This window comes from Anticarsia gemmatalis, chromosome 5, assembly GCF_050436995.1.
Source record: "Anticarsia gemmatalis isolate Benzon Research Colony breed Stoneville strain chromosome 5, ilAntGemm2 primary, whole genome shotgun sequence".
Classification (NCBI taxonomy): domain Eukaryota; kingdom Metazoa; phylum Arthropoda; class Insecta; order Lepidoptera; family Erebidae; genus Anticarsia; species Anticarsia gemmatalis.
In genome coordinates, this window is record NC_134749.1 from 13,724,949 (window position 1) to 13,742,677 (window position 17,729).

At 33.4% G+C, this 17,729-nt stretch overlaps 1 protein-coding gene across 2 annotated transcripts in view; it reads left to right on the forward strand.

The window, feature by feature from the left end:
* The first annotated feature begins 4,608 nt into the window (after positions 1-4,608).
* LOC142973411 (neuropeptide FF receptor 2-like) overlaps positions 4,609-17,729 on the forward strand; it is a 113,993-nt gene continuing 100,872 nt past the window's right edge. The window contains exon 1 of one of the 2 annotated variants that reach the window (XM_076115082.1): positions 4,609-5,030. In XM_076115082.1, the coding sequence (XP_075971197.1) occupies positions 4,822-5,030 (209 nt within the window). In that variant the 5' untranslated portion in view covers positions 4,609-4,821. The remainder of the gene's footprint in view (positions 5,031-17,729) is intronic. The other variant, XM_076115083.1, reaches the window with a different exon arrangement.

Sequence of the window (17,729 nt, forward strand, 5' to 3'; positions counted from 1 at the left end):
CCCAAGTTGATGTGTTGTGACGTCAGAAGTGTTAGGTTTCACTCATAATGCGTTTTGTATGAAACGAAGTGAAATGCGTCTGCGATGGCTAGAAGCGTGGGTGTTTTATTTTTAGTTTGCTAATAATACGGATAGATGAGATGTTTATAGTATTGCTCCGACTGTCTCCGTAGCACAGTGATTTAGGTCGCCACGCCGTGGGTTCGATTCCGACACGGGACAATAATTTGTGCGATCCACAAACAGTTGTTTCAGCTCTGGTTGTACTTTGTGTCTGCTGTTTGTATGTTTGTAAAAGTCTCCGAGACACAAGCGCAATTCTTAGTGCGGGAGTTGCCTTCAAACTACAAATAGTAAGTAAAGATATAGCTTAGTAAATATTTGCATTTTTTATTGATAGTTTAGTTCAGTTCTTGGTAGAAAATAAAAATGATGAACATAAGTCGATTAATCTGATTGACAGATTAATTGACGTACTTGTGGTCGGTAGTGTACATGACAGCTGACTTCGAGGTCGTTTCTACACGCAGTTTAAAGCGGTAGTCAGAGATTTTAGATAAGAAGGAATCTTAGCCCCACAAATTAAGACTCATTTTTGTCATCTATTGTGAAGAAAATATTTTCAAATAAGTCCTAAGCCTCGGTTGCTAGAGCAATTAGTTTTATTTTATTTAGCTTATTGCAAATTAATTCATTCTTAATTTAGTACTGAGACGTGTAGCGCGCTTTCCATTTTTTTCTTTAGATTAAGCTAATTTTGAATGTTGTAAATAATATATATTATTTTAAATTTTCTGCTAGTAAAATAAAAAACCCAACCCGCACTTGGCCAGCGTGGTGGACTCAAGGCTTAAACCCTCCCCTTTGTTCGGAGAATTGAAAATGCATAAGAATATAAGTTATGTGGGTTTATAGATCTACATAAATATAAATGAATGATTATAATATTTACTTTACTAGCACCGACCCTGTTTAGTTATACTCGTGTAATCACAATCAAAGACTAGCCAAAGGCGTCACTCAAGGAGCATTTCTTAGAATATCGTATTGCTATTCAAATGTTCCTGATACCGTTGTTACTGAGAAGTAATTTATGTTATGATATCTGTATTAATAATTAATTGGTTTCCGGGATTTATGAGACAAGAAATAAGCTACTGTCTTCATAATGAAATTATATTTTACTACTTTTTTTCCTGTTTTTCAGCATAGTAAACACAGGCTGACCCTCTCGCCAAATTTGCCACCAGCTATCAGTTAGCTTGTAAAACTAAAAGTGTGGAGCCTCAATGAGGCGAGGTGCAGGTGGAGGGCACTGGAGAGTTTTTAGGTCCCAGCACCCAGATGCCCCCCGCGTTTGCACCTCTCATCTCTACACTCTAAGGATTGAGCCCGAAAGCGGCTAGCCGGATACAGTTTAATAGAATGCAACCGCCCAAAAATTCGTGGCGGTTAAGTGCGTACAATAAGAGCTTGTATATTAAACAGTAAAAGTGGTTAACCTGTAGTGTGTAAAGAGCTTACGAAATTATATTAAGAGTTATATTTGTATTATAAATAACTTCAAATTATTATATTTTAACAGCACTTAGTCAGACGTATACTATTGCAGATTCAATTATGTAACGCGTTATACTACACTGAGATCAAATTACATCAAAACTCTACCCATAAAAGCAACAATACCATAAACCACTAAGAACTACTAGATTACTCCGACATTTAGTTTAATTTACACTCGTATAGGCTTCAACGTATTGTCTGCGGTCTCGTCTGAAAGTGACAGGGTTATAATCGGCTTATATTCGCCTCTGTGTTGCAACCTTGTCGTTCTATAATTGAAATAGAACTATTTCTTCCCTATAAATTGTTGCATTTCTCGAATGTTTTTTTATTTATTTTAACTGTTTTAAATGTGGAAATCGAACCCATGACCTTCATCGCACTAAAGCGGCATGTTATTGTCTATATTGTCATATATAACCACTAGCTGACCCGCGCAACTTCGCTTGCGTCACATAAGAGAGAATGGGTCATAATTTTCCCCGTTTTTGTAACATTTTTCATTGCTACTCCGCTCCTAATGACCGTAGCGTGATGTTATATAGCCTATAGCCTTCCTCGATAAATAGGCTATCTAACACTGAAAGAATTTTTCAAATCGGACCAGTAGTTCCTGAGATTAACGCGTTCAAACAAACAAACAAACAAACAATCTCTTCAGCTTTATAATATTAGTATAGATTAGTATAGATAACGACACTAATTCTGTAAGGTTAAGCCAACGATACATCAATTACTGAATTTGTGAATAAGGTATTACAAAAATACAATAATTAAAAGCAGTTAAGAACAGTTTTTACATCATAAATAAAAGCTAAGTATACATAAATTATGTACAATGTACATTGTACATACATACATTCATTCATAACATAAAGCCGGTTATACCCGAAGGTGTAGGCAGAAGTGTATGAAATAAACCACGTTTAGCCATTAACAATGTTAGTCTCATGTAATAGGAGACAAGTCTATGGTCATATAACTGAACATACGCAACTCTATATTGTAAAAGCTCGTCATAAAGAAAATAACGTCACAAGAACTATTTTTCTAGAACCTTTCAGTACTAACTACATACAAAGCCCTGACGTCACTACTTAAAGACAAAGATCTCCACCTACCCACATTTACTCTTCAAAACAATGACTATATAAACACTAGTGTTATCTGAAATCAGGTGAAATAGCGTCACACTAAAAATAGCCTTGATTCAGGAAAATCTATACTAATATTATAAAGCTGGAGAGTTTGTTTGTTTGTTTGTTTGAACGCGCTAATCTCAGGAACTACTGAACCGATTTGAAAAATTCTTTCAGTGTTAGATAACCTATTTATCGAGGAAGGCTATAGGCTATATATCATCACGCTACGACCAATAGCAGCAGAGTACCAGTAAAATTTCTCCCATTCTCTCTTATGTGATGCAAGCGAAGTTGCGCGGGTCAGCCAGTCCTTTCTAAAAGTAAGACTGTCTGACTATTACACCTTTATTGTTACACTATTGAATTATGATAACTAAGTCTTACATGGACGATAAGAATAATATTAAACTATTCATTTATTTAATTCAAATGCTGACTCATAAGATAATCGTAATAACAGTTACTGAAATTACTACTAGCTCGGTGCCTTTTAAGAAGCGCTAGCAAGAAACTTACGGTAACTCCTTTTAATCGTCAAATGATTTAGAATTTAGAATGTGGTTGATTTACGAGAAGAGCATTCGGTAAGCTAAGTTTATATGTAAAATATAAAACCTGAATGCTGTAATTCAGGAGCTAATGGGTGGAGCCGCGTGGTTTAGCTAGTATACATAGCCTATATTTTATGAATGAATCACGTAAACAGTAATTTGTCACGCCGTAACTTCGAAGATAAAATTAGCCTTTCATTCTAAAAACACGTAATGTTCGAACCCACTCGAAACTTGACGCTGAGAAAAATAGCACCTTTAAAATGTCTTTTTATATAAGTTTCTTTCGTGACTTTACTTCAAATTCTTTACAAAAATAAAAGTTATCGTCATCGTAGACGCTGTCAGCAAAAAGTCTTTACAGATGCCAAGTTTTTAAAATAATATTATTATGATATTTGTTCAACTACACTTCTGTACTAGTGTGCCAAATGTAAGTTAGGTGGCTTCTAAAATACAGGCATTATGGCATTTATTTTATTAAAAATAGACAATAAATTTTATTAAGCTCGCCCCCTAATTCATGTGACTAACATATTACAGACTTATATAATTCTGTCTACAACTCCGTTTATAGCGAGCGTGATATAATGTATATTGATTCACTCGATACAATCATATCGATTTTATGTCAAATATTCGATAGTGTTTGACAGGACATCAAACCCCAATCAAATATGTTGACGAAAGCGGATCAATACTCTACACAATGCTGACAAGATCGGTAGGTATTTTATCTAACTGTTGTTTTAGGCTTGATGAGGATATTTCAAGTTTGAAAGCATCCTATTATATACAGGAACAATGTAAATATGTGCTTTGATTGATTAGTTACGAAACAGGTAAGGCCTCCATCAATAACTTTTAAATTATGCTAATTTTGTCAAATTGAGGGCATATTTTTGTACTTTAGACTTATTTTCTATATGTAACATAATGAAATGCAAGAATATCGCTCACAGATCTAAAATAATATTATATATTATTGTGCAAAATGAAGGTTTAATAAATAACTCCAATCCCCTAAACTAAAATACGAGCAAAGTTATTTTTCACTCCATTTGTTTCCAAATTTTTATTTGAGGTGAAATACATTATTCATATTCACTGCAATAGTTTATTGAAAAACATATTTCAGTTCATAAAAATATTCTTGCGCAATATTTTTTTAACACATTTTCAAATACATTTCATCTAAAACAAAATGGTATAACAAATTGCTTTCATACATCAAATCATCAAAATAAAACGGTAGTTTGCAGAAAATATTTTTATCAATGAGTAGTGAGGTCGTTTTATGATCGTTCTGTCTCTTTCGCACGCCGTCTGTCATTCAGTGAGCTACCGAGCTTTCCGCGTACCGCACGTCGACTGAAAGCTACTGAAACTCTCGCGAAATATCGAAGTTACGAAACAAGTTTCAAAACTGATTTTAACGAATAATATCAGATTTATTCATAGTGCTTTTGAATAAAAAGTGTTTTTGTGAAATTTTAAATAAAAATGATAAATAAAAGTGTTAAAACAATTAGTGAAGTGTCATTAAATTTAAATTAATTTTCAAAATGTTTTCCAATTTAAGTTTGAATGACTTGGGGGCGTTGCATAATTTGACTGCCGCGTTGAACGGCAGTTTTCAGTTCGGTTCCGAGCTGGACATATTTTTTCAGCCTGAAAATGTTCTCATAACTTTATACGTGCCTATTATTTTATTGTCTATGGTGGCAAATATACTGCTTATAGTTGTTGCGGTGAAGTGTAATTATACTAAAAGGTGAGTTATTTATGGCTAATTTATTTAATGATAAGTACCAATAGAGAGATTTATGACTAGTGTTATTTTATTGATGGGGACTTGGATTTATAAGGTGTCAACTACTGAATTCGGAATAACAAATCGTCTACAGTTTATTTTACTAGACTCTAGAACTTTATTTTTAATATAATGTTCTGTCGCTTAGTAAATTAGTGTCTGTGTAGTGTATTCAATCGTTTTTGATCGCAATTACACAATCGTTTTGGATAAATGAAACTACTGCGTGTTAAGTTACACTACGTTTTTTAATCACTACTTTCTTAAGTATTAAAAAAACGTTTCATCGTTAAAAATGCGGAAATATTCAAAGCTTATGTTTTATTGAAAATACTAACTTTTACGGATAAAATGGAAATTTAAACTTCTTGCAAATATAAAAAAAAATATTTCATTCTGAAATTCGGCGTCCAACTGTAACTCAAAGTATTTTATATTGCCAATGTCGTACAAGAAACCGTGTAACACAAAAGTAAAGGGATCTCTTCGGTCTCAAAGTATAAACAAATTAGCATATTTGTTCCCAGTCCGGAAGATATACGCACTTAAAGAGTTAGTGTTGAGAACGTGGGTACAATACTTACTAGCTTTGTAAATATGTATGTGGGACGTCTGTATAATGTATATATTTTGTATACATAGGAAAGACTTTTGATATTGTGCCAATAAAAAAATACGATTCCGGGGGGCTATCGCGTATTTCAGTTGACAACTATTTAAAAGCTACTGTGCTGTACATTGATACAACATAGTGGCTTTAAAATAGTTATCAACTGAAATACGTGATAGTCCCCCTGGAGCGCTTTAATTTTGTCTTCCTGATAATTTCAGGATTACACTTTTATGTTGGAGATACAATAAGCTTACATACAAGCTTTTCATGAAATGTTTATTTTTATATTAATATATTTTTTTGATTTGTTCTTTATTTGAATCACTTTAGATCGCTGTAAATTATTTATTTGTCAATGGAATTTTGTAAGTATTGTGTAGTGACATTGTTTCTATTTACTTCTACGGGGAAAAATGTTTATATATGTATGCTAAAAATAAAACAAACTTATTATACCAAAGGTGAACGCTATGTTTGAACTCAGTGGTACTAAAATAAAATGGTTTAATCCACTGAGAATCCCCACAGGATCCTTGTAATGTAATAAGCGAATAATTTAACCGTCATAATTTATTGAATCACTTATCTTGTAGTATGTTGGTAAGCTTATTATAAGTTTACTTCATGTATTAGATAGAGTCTTACCAGTTCTTTTTATTATCTCTGACCTTTTCGCGGTTTAATCTTGCATTTGTACCTAATGAATTTTGTTGATAAAAGTATTTTTTTACGCCAACGCAAAACGGTTAAACTTGCTTTAAACTTTTGAAGTATTATGAAATTATTATCACTTATTCTAACACTAAAAGAGAACTTCGTGGCGAAACCCTTCATTTCCGAGAGTTATGGACTCTAAAGACGGCGATATTTCAAGCAAGACAGGAGACCGAGACCGCAATCAGAGACTGCGACTGAACTTTACATACCATCTTTCTCCCGTTTTGGAGTTGTTTGCGAACTGCTTCGTATTAATTTCGTAAAGTAAAGGCGATAAAGGAAGAGGTTAAACAAAGGATCAGGAGTGGTCGAAGTGTCAGCCGGCTATTAACCGGCACCACTCCTAAGATAAAATAAGAAAGTAAAGGCGGCGGTTCGCAAAAACAGGAGTCCTAGACCTAAGACCGCGGCCGCAGTCTGCGACTGCAACTTTACTTATCTTGTTTTGTGTCCTATCTCGATCTCGCTTACGAACCGTTGTCTTAACAGTCGCGGTCTCATATCCCCTGGTTTGGTCGCGGCGCCTTTACGCTTCTTAAAATAATGGAAGTTTCCCACTCCGAAATTAGTGTACTTATACCCGATTCATTGTGTCATCTCATGGATAATGATAGTCAAAGTTGTTCAAACCACTCTATTGACAACAAGCTTTCAATAAGTAGTACTAAGACACTTAGCCAACTTACAACGAGGGTAGTTCCGCTTCGTCCCAAATAATGCAACTTAAAGTGGGTGTTTGATCTCCGAGCTGTCTCATAATCAAGAATCAGTGACGCAGCAGTAATACGGCTCACAAGATCAGTGTTTTTGGGTCAAATCACTGTCAAAAGTAGACCTTCAACGCTCAAGTGATTTTAAGCACTTTAGGGGCGGTAAAGTATATCGTTAGTGAATTAGGAATGTCAGCAGTTTTAGCGAAGTTGGTGGTATCTGATTTTTTTCTGTTTGGCAGTGAAAGTGAACAAGAAAATGAATTATTAAGGACCAAAAACTGTGTTATTGTTTAAAATGTGTAGTATTCGTGTAATCGTATTTGATACATTTTGCTCCAGTTAATATGGTTAAAAATTGTCGGTGTTTGTGATGGTACAGCATAAAAATGAATGCTACTCCTAAAGTGAGGAGGACGTTAGTCCAATTTCCGAATGGAAAAGTATTCTGGCGCACAAATATTTTTAGAGTCTGTTTGTACATTGTTTGAGATACTTGTTCCTTTTTTTACTCTACCTACAATATGCAATACTCTTGTATAAATACATATGTATACATAGGTTTTCTATTACTGAGTGTGTGACTTATAGACAACGCACAATCGAAAACTCGAAACTACTAAACGCAAGAAGCGGAAATTTGGCACTTATGTTGCTTGGAGAGTGTAGGGAAGCACTAAGAGGAAATTCTTGGAAATTTCTTCCGAGGAGGTAAAATTTTACGCAGGGAAACTGGGTTGAAACTAGTTTCGAATAAAATGCAAACCAAATGCAAATTTCGACCAAAGTCTAAAATCTATTACTTTAGCATACATTTCTCTATTGGCCTCATTGTCGTATATCCGGTGAGTAATCAAGGAACACGGAAAACTCGGCCAAATATAAGTGATTAAAACTTCTGAACACAAGTTTCGTCGTTTGTGTGAGTTCAACTTGGAAAATAATTCATGTAATCTGACTTTTGGACTTTTTTGTATTATGTTAAACGTTTTTAAGGAATATGTAGGTACCTACTATACAATTTCGAATATTTTGTGGGCCATGGCCACATACTTAAATATTGAAAATACTGTAAGTCACTGAAAAAGCATTTTTTTAATTGAGCTACAAAACAGTGGAAATTGCGGAAACAAGTAAGTTAAAAAAAAATATTATGTTTTCTTACATTTCAATGTATTCAGAAGAAACGTTATAGTTCTGTAAAAATGTTTAATTAAGATTTACCTATCTTCAAAGTAGATTTATTATGTAGCAAACGTTTGAAAACATTGCACTTTTATAACAGTTCATTTCAAAGCAATGTGAAACATTACTTTTATCTTTGTAGAATGCATTTTGCTCAGGTTTTAAAATAGTTTTATTTTCTTATAATGACAGTTGTTATAATGAAATGTGTAAGCAGATTAATAGAGGTATAACGTAAAATTTTAGTTGAAAACTTCGTACCAAAGTTCGCGGAACGCAGGTATGCAAAATTAAGAATTCAGAACTACTTGATACGCCTACTTTATTTCGGAAATAAACATAATTATTGATTATCCATACTAATATTATAAATGCGAAAGTAACTCTGTCTGTCCGTCTGTCTGCTACTCAATCACGCCTAAACTACTGAACCAATTTGCATGAAATTTGGTATGGAGATAGTTTGATACCCGAGAAAGGACATAGGCTACTTTTTACCCCGGGAAAATGACGCATTTTCCGGGAAAATTCAGGTTTCGCCACCGAAGTCGCGAATAATCAATATTATAATGACATTGAATTAACAAAATTCCGTTGTCATGGCAACAGTTTTAATGGCAGATATGCTTTAGCGCGAGTTATATGAGATATAAATAATTTTGAGAATATTTTTCGTGAAAAAAAGCATATTTTGTTGTTAAGGAATAATTAAGCTTTGTATTAGTAAAATCATTCACGCGAGCGGAGCCGCACGGGTCAGCTAGTAATGTAGATAAATCATGCATGCTATGTCTCTATACTAAGTTATTGAATTATAGTTCACAACGTTCTACCGTTTTTGTAAACACAGTGTACGTATAAAAATATACGTTTGTGTAATCACTTTCAATATATTTAAATAATTTAAAGGAGTAATGGTTAAGTTGTTTCTCTTTTAATTAATAGTTAAATTGGTGCAAGGAAAATGTGACTGAAAATTACTCGGTAATGTCGCAGTTTCTCCAATTTCGTATTTAAATGACGTAGATTCTGAAGAACTCTCGATGACACAAGAACTGTTGTAAAGAACTCTCAGGCGATGTTTTAATGACAAGTAATAATTATTTCTAATACACACATACTTTCAAAAAGACATTGATGTGTTGCTTTGGGTAGGAACCCTCGACCACTTGCTTGGGAGACGCAACTTTAAACCACTCGGCTATCACTGCTCATAAAAATAAAATAAAACTAAGTATTGTATTATTCTGATATCTCTACTTATTCTACTATTTCAATAATCTATTCTGAATCCACGGTTCGAATATAAATACACTTCAATTATAAAACAAAAACACATTGTATCTAATAGTAGATAAATAATAAAACAATATTCTGATTTAGTTCAGAGATATTATTTTATCTTTGCATGTAATTTCATGTTTCATTGAAATATTATAGCGAAATTATAAAGGTGAGCACTCATTTGTCTACGTTGTGATAAATACGGCTCATAATATTTTATTTTAGAAATAGTTTCTGTTGATTGGTTAAATCTAAAGAACAAACTTAAAGACTATTAGTCTTTAAGTTTGTTAAAAGTATTGAACTGGACTGACTTATCAACGATAAAACGCTGCTAGTGTTATAAGTCTGTTTCAATTACATTTTAGACATTTAATAATTTGTTTAATTACGTAATTTTATGAAATAGCAATTCATTATCTTCAAAGTTTTACTAAGTTATAGAGACTTAAATCTCCTTCAGCTCAAAGTTATAGGTAAATACTTATGTATTTGTAATGACAACCTATCGAAACTGGACTTCGCTAGAACTATTTTTTTCATATAGGTACCCACTTTAAAGTATTAAACGCTCGCTAGTCGATAGTACCAACTATAGAAAATTGTACTACAGAACAAATACTTACTGTCAAAGCACGACGGGCACGATATTTAACGAACAAGCATTCCCAAAAACCAAACCGCAGTTACAAATAAACGTTCAAATGTGTAACCAGCATTAGATCTTGCTTTATACATTTCATATAGAGCAGTAATGCATTCCATTAATTAGTATTCTCTGTACAGATTTCAATGTTTTGAATATCTTGTATTAAATACACATACGTGATTAGTTTTGAATTTAAATGAAGAGGTAATTGAGGCGCCCGTAGCCTGTTGCGTTCACCGGTCGGTAAATGGACTGTGGGTTTAGCAAGGCGCGGTCATTCCATAGATGGGTGACCGCATAGTGGTATTTGAACTGGGCATCTCCGTGATTAGGAGGGCACGTAAAAAGTCGGTCCCGGTTGTTGATTAAGATAACAGTCCCTAAGCCACATCAAAGGCTTTTCGAGCGGCTTGAACAACTTTGACACTAGGTTGACCACTAACCATACTATTGGTAGTAGTGGTTAGCAGGGATTGTTGAACTGAAACTGATTGTTGTGATTTAAGATTCGATATCTACCATGTAAATAAGGCTTTATTTATAATTTAACTAAATCTGGTGTCATTCGTGAAGTTAAATTAAATTTGTAGTGCTTGACACTTATGGGTATTATTACGGAAATCTTTTAAGAAATCCTTGACAGTCCTCATGAGGTTTTCCTTCACTGTGTAAGCCACTGACAATATTTATTATATTTTTTCCAACACAAAGTATTACATCTCAAATTCACGTAATTTTACACGTTTTTCCAAAATTTCCATGTAACATACTGCGTGCGATGCCACCAAATATTCGGTTGTAACACTCTCGCAGTCACATGGAATATTTAACGACAGGCTTCTATATTGTTATGCTAATATATTCGACAACTGTTACCAGCTTACTAGCAGTACAGTTAATTCTCACAGCTGAGGATTTTATTTAGTTTTCTAAGTATATTATTTACATTTTATTGCAGTAAAACTATAGCGTGTTTTATAGCGGTTGCTGAATTTGTACGAAAACGTCAGCGGCACTATTTTTAAGTGGCATTTTAAAGTATGACTGTTACTAAAATACACGTTTACGTCACGGTTACAGCATTAGATAAATAGCAATTTATTAAAGTAAGGAATATTTCAGTAAATATATATTAGCATAAGGGAATAACGCAAACTGCTGACGCAACCGGCCTGTCTGCAACCACGGCGATCTGTGCCTAAACGTCAGGCATTCTAAGATAAAATGCGTGTGTAATTCACGTATTCGATTACATAATCATCTATTAAAATCTTTATGAAAATGCTGTTTACAAAAAGCTAAAAGTATACAATCTTATTACAATAACGAAATTCTCTTTAAACAGTGCACTTCCGCAGCAATAGTATTCAGTCAGAAGTCATATTTTCATTAAAAATCTGCTCTAATACTTAGCTACCATTAGCACTAAAAACCGATACATAAATAAAACTTATGTCATCGTAAAATACCATTAAAGGCCTAATACAACACTATAATATTTTACCACGTCATCTAATACCATAAACCTGTAATAGCGTAATAAATATTAAATACTACTTGTAATAAAACCTATCGTAATTCATTTGGAGCTATACTCCTAAATTTATAAATTCGGAGGTTTGAAATAAGATTTAGGTGTCGCTTGATAAAATAAGATATACTTACTGTAAAGCAGGGCTGTGAAGCTGAAACAAAAAGGAAAATCATGTATTTACACTTAATATTGTAAAATATACTGAAAGTTCGTAAAATTACCACCAGTTTTAAATGTTAATGAGAAAACCTGGCAAGTTTGTCATAAAGTAAAGAATATCCGTAATATTCGATATTTCTTTTATAAAAAGCTGATCAGCTTCCGTGGTGTTTATCGGATTATTTTTTCTCAATAGTCCATAACATCGTCTGAATAAAATCGTATTAATAATACTATATATTCTAATGTCACTCAATCTATGTAACTAATGTTCAATGCAAGCAAAAAGTATAATACTGTAAACGGCAAATTATATATCTCAAAACCCAGCTTTACTCATACAAAAACTAAAGGACATTGACCCTACACAAAACGACACGCATACTGACAAAAAACATCTGGAAATATAACACAGAAGACATATCAGTCACTTTTATGTCTGACTTAACTAGCAAAAAATATAGTAAAAACTAGCTGACCCGTGCAACTTCGCTTGCGTCCAATAAGAGTGAATGAGTGATATTTTTCCCCGTTTTTGTAACATTAATTACTGGTACTGGTTCCTTTTGGTCATAGCGTGATGATATATAGCCTATGTCCTTTCTCCGGTATCAAAATATCTCCATACCAAATTTCATGCAAATTAGTTCAGTAGTTTAGGCGTGATTGAGTAGCAGACAGACGGACAGACAGACAGAGTTACTTTCGCATTTATAATATTAGTGGGGATAACACGAGAATAAATTGTCGTCTGGACACTTTGAGCATAAGAGACATTACTCTTTTAGAATATTATAGGGATAATGTATGTAAGAGTAGACATCGAAGGTGAATTGTTTTTGGATTTTAAAGCATATATTATGTCCATAAAACATCGGGGGATTTGGTATTCAAAGACAATTATAATCGAGTGATTTAAGTGCTATCCAAAAAAATATGTTCTGAAAACTATTTGTGTAGATTATTATTTTGTGTTACCAGTTATTTTTGGGTAATCTTTTTTTAAACTTACAAAATATTAGTAGACTAGCTGACCCACGCAACTTCGCTTGCGTCGCATAAGAGAGAATGGGTCAATTCTTTTTCGTTTTTGTAACACTTTTTACTGGTTCTCTGCTACTATTGGTTGTAGAGTGATAATATATAGCTTATAGCCTTCCTCGATAAATGGGCTATCTAACACTGAAACAATTTTTCAAATCGGACCAATAGTTCCTGAGGTTAGCGCGTTCAAACAAACAAACTCTTCAGCTTTATAATATTAGTATAGATAAATACTAGACTCGATACAGCTATTTTCAGATTTCACGCACGTCAACTGCCACAGATTTTTTTGTTAAAACGTTTTATCTTCAATTCTGAATCATTACTCTCTTATATAAAAAAGTAACAACTATTGAAAAAAAACACAATCGTACTTTACAAGTCACCATAAAACATTCTTACAGTACAAGAATAAATCGCTTCTGTTGTTAAAAACTCGCCTTGAAATAGTTCCGATGTTGATGAAAAGCAACACTTTTATTTGAACGAAACATTTTTAAAGGTTATTGGCATCAGTATAAATCATCAAATACGTCGATCGTTCGCGTTTGTAAATAAAAATGTATATTTGTTTGGTTGAAAAAGAATACGTTTACAAAGAACTAAAATACTACACGTATGATTTTTGAGTTATAAAATTCGTTAGTAGGATTTTTATCTATACTAAATTACTTGGCAGTAGAATTAATGTAACTTAAAAATATTACAACGCCGCTAGCGGATTCCACATGAGCTATTTTTTGAGAAATTTAAATGACAAATGCTTACTACTCAATTGAATCACAATTCAATTGAAGCAAAATTCAAAATCACATCTTAGCACTTACTCGATTAAACTGAAAAGCCAAAATGTACGTTTTTAATACATAAAATAATTACAAGAACAGAAAACTTTATGGTCTCAAAAGGCAATTACAATACCTCATCTATACTAATATGGTAAAGCTGAAGAGTTTGTTTGTTTGTTTGTTTGAACGCGCTAATCTCAGGAACTACTGGTCCGATTTGAAAAAATATTTCAGTGTTAGATAGCCCATTTGTCGAGATATGGGCTATATATCATTACGATAGAACCAATAGGAGCAGAGTACTAGCAAAAAATGTTACAAAAACGGGAAAAATTATGACCCATTCTCTCTTATGTGACGCAAGCGAAGTTGCGCGGGTCAGCTAGTTTGTCATAAAATGGTAATTTTCATATGCCGCGCCAGATGTAAGTTTCATACAATTATGCTGTACACTCTTTTCTCGGGAACTGGTGAAAAGAGTGTGTTTCTAGGAAAAATCCTGTCGAGTCAGACATATTAAAAACTCTTTACTATACGACAATTTAATTAATACACAATACGTGCGACTTCTCACTTTGTTTCAAATGAAATGCAAAAACACATCAAAATAATAAATTATGTCTAACTTATTGCAATACCACTTCTAAGCACGTTGTTCTTATTACTACCCTTCCTGGTAAAACACAACAATCTCAATTGGACATTTAGTACCACTTACTAAATTGTGGATCGCACAAGTATTTTTTTATAATAATAAGACCCTAAGTAAAAATCACTTTACTCGCTATGCTACCTTGGTCATCATTTCTTTGAAGATAACATATTTGGAGACTATAACGAAAATGTTGATTCTTCCATCATACGTTTTGACAGATACTTTATACATTATCTGTCAGAAGCATCAAATTTGAAGAAATCCCGCACGTATTACTCGCCCAACAGTACGAATAAAAGTACCTACGTAATAGAGCAAAACTACATCAACACACTTGGCAATGAGTTAGATCTATGAGTCAGTTCGTAAATCACGACTCACTATTCTCTATCAATCTATGTGAAAGATTTACTATTGACGTTTTGAATAACAGTAGTAGGTACATACTTCATCGGTCGCGGGAATAAATATTGTGAGGTGTAGTGGCACGTTTTTGACTAGCCATATTTATTGGTCGAGGTTAAGCAATGCTGTTGAGGTCGGGATTACGATGGGTGATCGTGATTAATATAAAAGTGATTAAGTTGAAAATGAATCTTCTAAAATACTGAAATCGTGGTAAGATTCACTAGCCTCAAAAGCGTTAAAAAAAATAATGGAACTGTATTATTTTCTGCTTTTATACTATCGGTTTTTTAAATGGATATTTCAGAAATAATTATTTTAAACGTACCTACAGGTAGTTTTATCCATTTTTTTATACTGCAAAGTTAAAACACAAGTTATTCTTAAAAACATCAAATCTTAATAAAAATATTGATAATTTACTAAATTATTGAACGACTCACATAATCTATTGGTATATAAGGCGAAGGTAAACACGCTAAAAGTTCTCAGCTGCCAAACCCAAGGGTTTTGAAGTGCTGCAATCGAATGATTGATTGAGGGCTAGCCCTTCAGAGATCAACAAACATACATACATACATAAAATATATGCGCGCTAATATGTTTTTGATACTTGAGGGTGAATCGTATGAATGGGGTAAATTGATTGTGTGAAATTAGCAGGCTCGTTGATTAAGTTTTATTTACTATCGTTATAATTGACTGTCTCCGTGGCGCAGTAGTTAAGGTCGCCACGCCACCATCGGGAGGTGGTAGGTTCGATTCCCACACGGAACAATTGTGCAATCCACTAACGTTTCGGGTCTGGTTGTACTTTGTGTCCGTTGTTTGTATGTTTGTAAAAGTCCCTGCAACACAAGAGCGATTCTTAGTGCGGGAGTTGCGTTTTAACAGAAAAATAAAGTTATATCCACCTATTTACAGAGTTTCGGCAGCGTCGATATTATTAAGTAGTTATATTTAAAAATAGTTCACAGATTATCATCATCATATTGTAAGATGTTTTCGAATATAGCGTATAAATAATTTATATCGCATTTTATAACTTAATTTTGTGAAATGTATAGGTAGTCGCTTCATTTTTATGATTATTTTAATTGGAACACCTCATGGTGTAAGTAATTACGGTTTAATTTTTCTATTATCATCTAGGTATTCTGATTCAAGCGATTGTAATTTGAACACTGATACTACTACTACTAACGAGAACAGAAAGACTACGAAGAACTGACATAGAAATAAAAAGTGACACATTTTAAAAACAGCAAAGTAACATTTTACATAGAAACAAGTAATCTGTTCTTTGAACACACACAAAGTGTCAGTACTGGGAAGAACATCTTTGTTATTTTACTCCCAACGAACAATGGCATACGCTGTCGATGAATTTCCATGAAGTTATTTTGGCCTTATTTATTAAAAGTTCAATTCTCAGTTCTCTTTACAAGTTTCGTAGTCGAATTTTATTTATTGATTTCGTTTAATTTTTTTTTTTGAAAGACAACTTCCGCTGTAAGAATTACTCTTGTGTTAGGACTTTTACAAACATAAAATCAACGGACACAAAGTTAAAGCTCCGATCCTAAATTAAGATTGATTGGTGATGAGATTTTCGACATCTCTAAGACTAGACAATTTTGTCTGTAAAACGTCTTGCTTTATTTTCTTCATATTTTTTTAAACAATACTCATAAATTCTTGAATCGAATGTTATATTAAAATATCTTTTTAACTAGTGAGCATGCCAAAATTCGGATTAGCCATGGCTCTTATAACTGTCGATCAAACCAATACAGCTGATCATATTATATTTAAAAATATGTATCTTTTGGGTCAGGGAAAAAGTCTTTTCTCATTATAGTATGTATAAACTTGTAATAAAATCTCTTTGGCGTCATAAATCACAAATAAGTAGCTCGTGAGGTACCCAAATATCGAGCTTTTTTGTGAAGAGAAAAGATTTTATTTCAAGTCCATATGCTATGATACGAAAATACTTTTTCCCCGACCTCATATCTTAATCGCATGTATTTAAATGCGCGCAGAAAAGAAATTGTTAGCAAACCAAATAATAACATTTGTCTTTACGCAAATCATTTTCTAACGGTTGACACTAACCACTACCTAAAAGTCTGTCATAGTCGAGACAACTTTTAGAGTGTCGAGCAAAAGTCTATTAATCACATTTCACACGCCAATATACGAACTAACACGGTCAGAGCGGCTGTTCTGCACGCTTGATAATGCACGGCCAATATAGTGGAGGAAGCTAGCGTGAAAAGAGGCTTTAATACTCGGTACATATGATACAAGTGAGGCTTTATTCCAGCGGTTTTGATTGCTAGGATTGGAATTGGTATAATTTAAACGGTTATTTTAAATGACATTGTTCTAAAAGATTTCCTCTTTTGTCACTAAAGTGCACTAACGTAGCATAAATAAAGTTAAAGTTTGAACAAAAAGGTAAATCATATTAAGGTGAATTTTCCTTAGTTTGTCCGATGAAAAAATAGTTTTATATTACAGCCAACATCAAGCAAATGACGAGGAAGATAGTTTAGAATCCATACAGCGGAAAAAAACGGAAGTTATCCACAAATTGACGCATAGTCAATCAGTCTCATTTGTTTAGTTTAGTTTTTGCTATGTTCTATTCCTGGTCTTGAGCTATCTTCATGACAGATTTATCATAATTGGTCCAGCAATTCAGCTGGGAGCTTTAACCAGACAGACATTCGCTTTTTTAATATTTCTATGATTTACAATGCGGCAGGGCATTGGATTGCATCACTATGTGTAAACGCTACTGAAACAACACAAACTGGGCTTTAACTCGATGATTGAGCAGAATTCGTCACAAATTACATTAGCCTTGACACTGAGTTTAATGCGTTGCTTAATTAATGTCTGTAGGGTG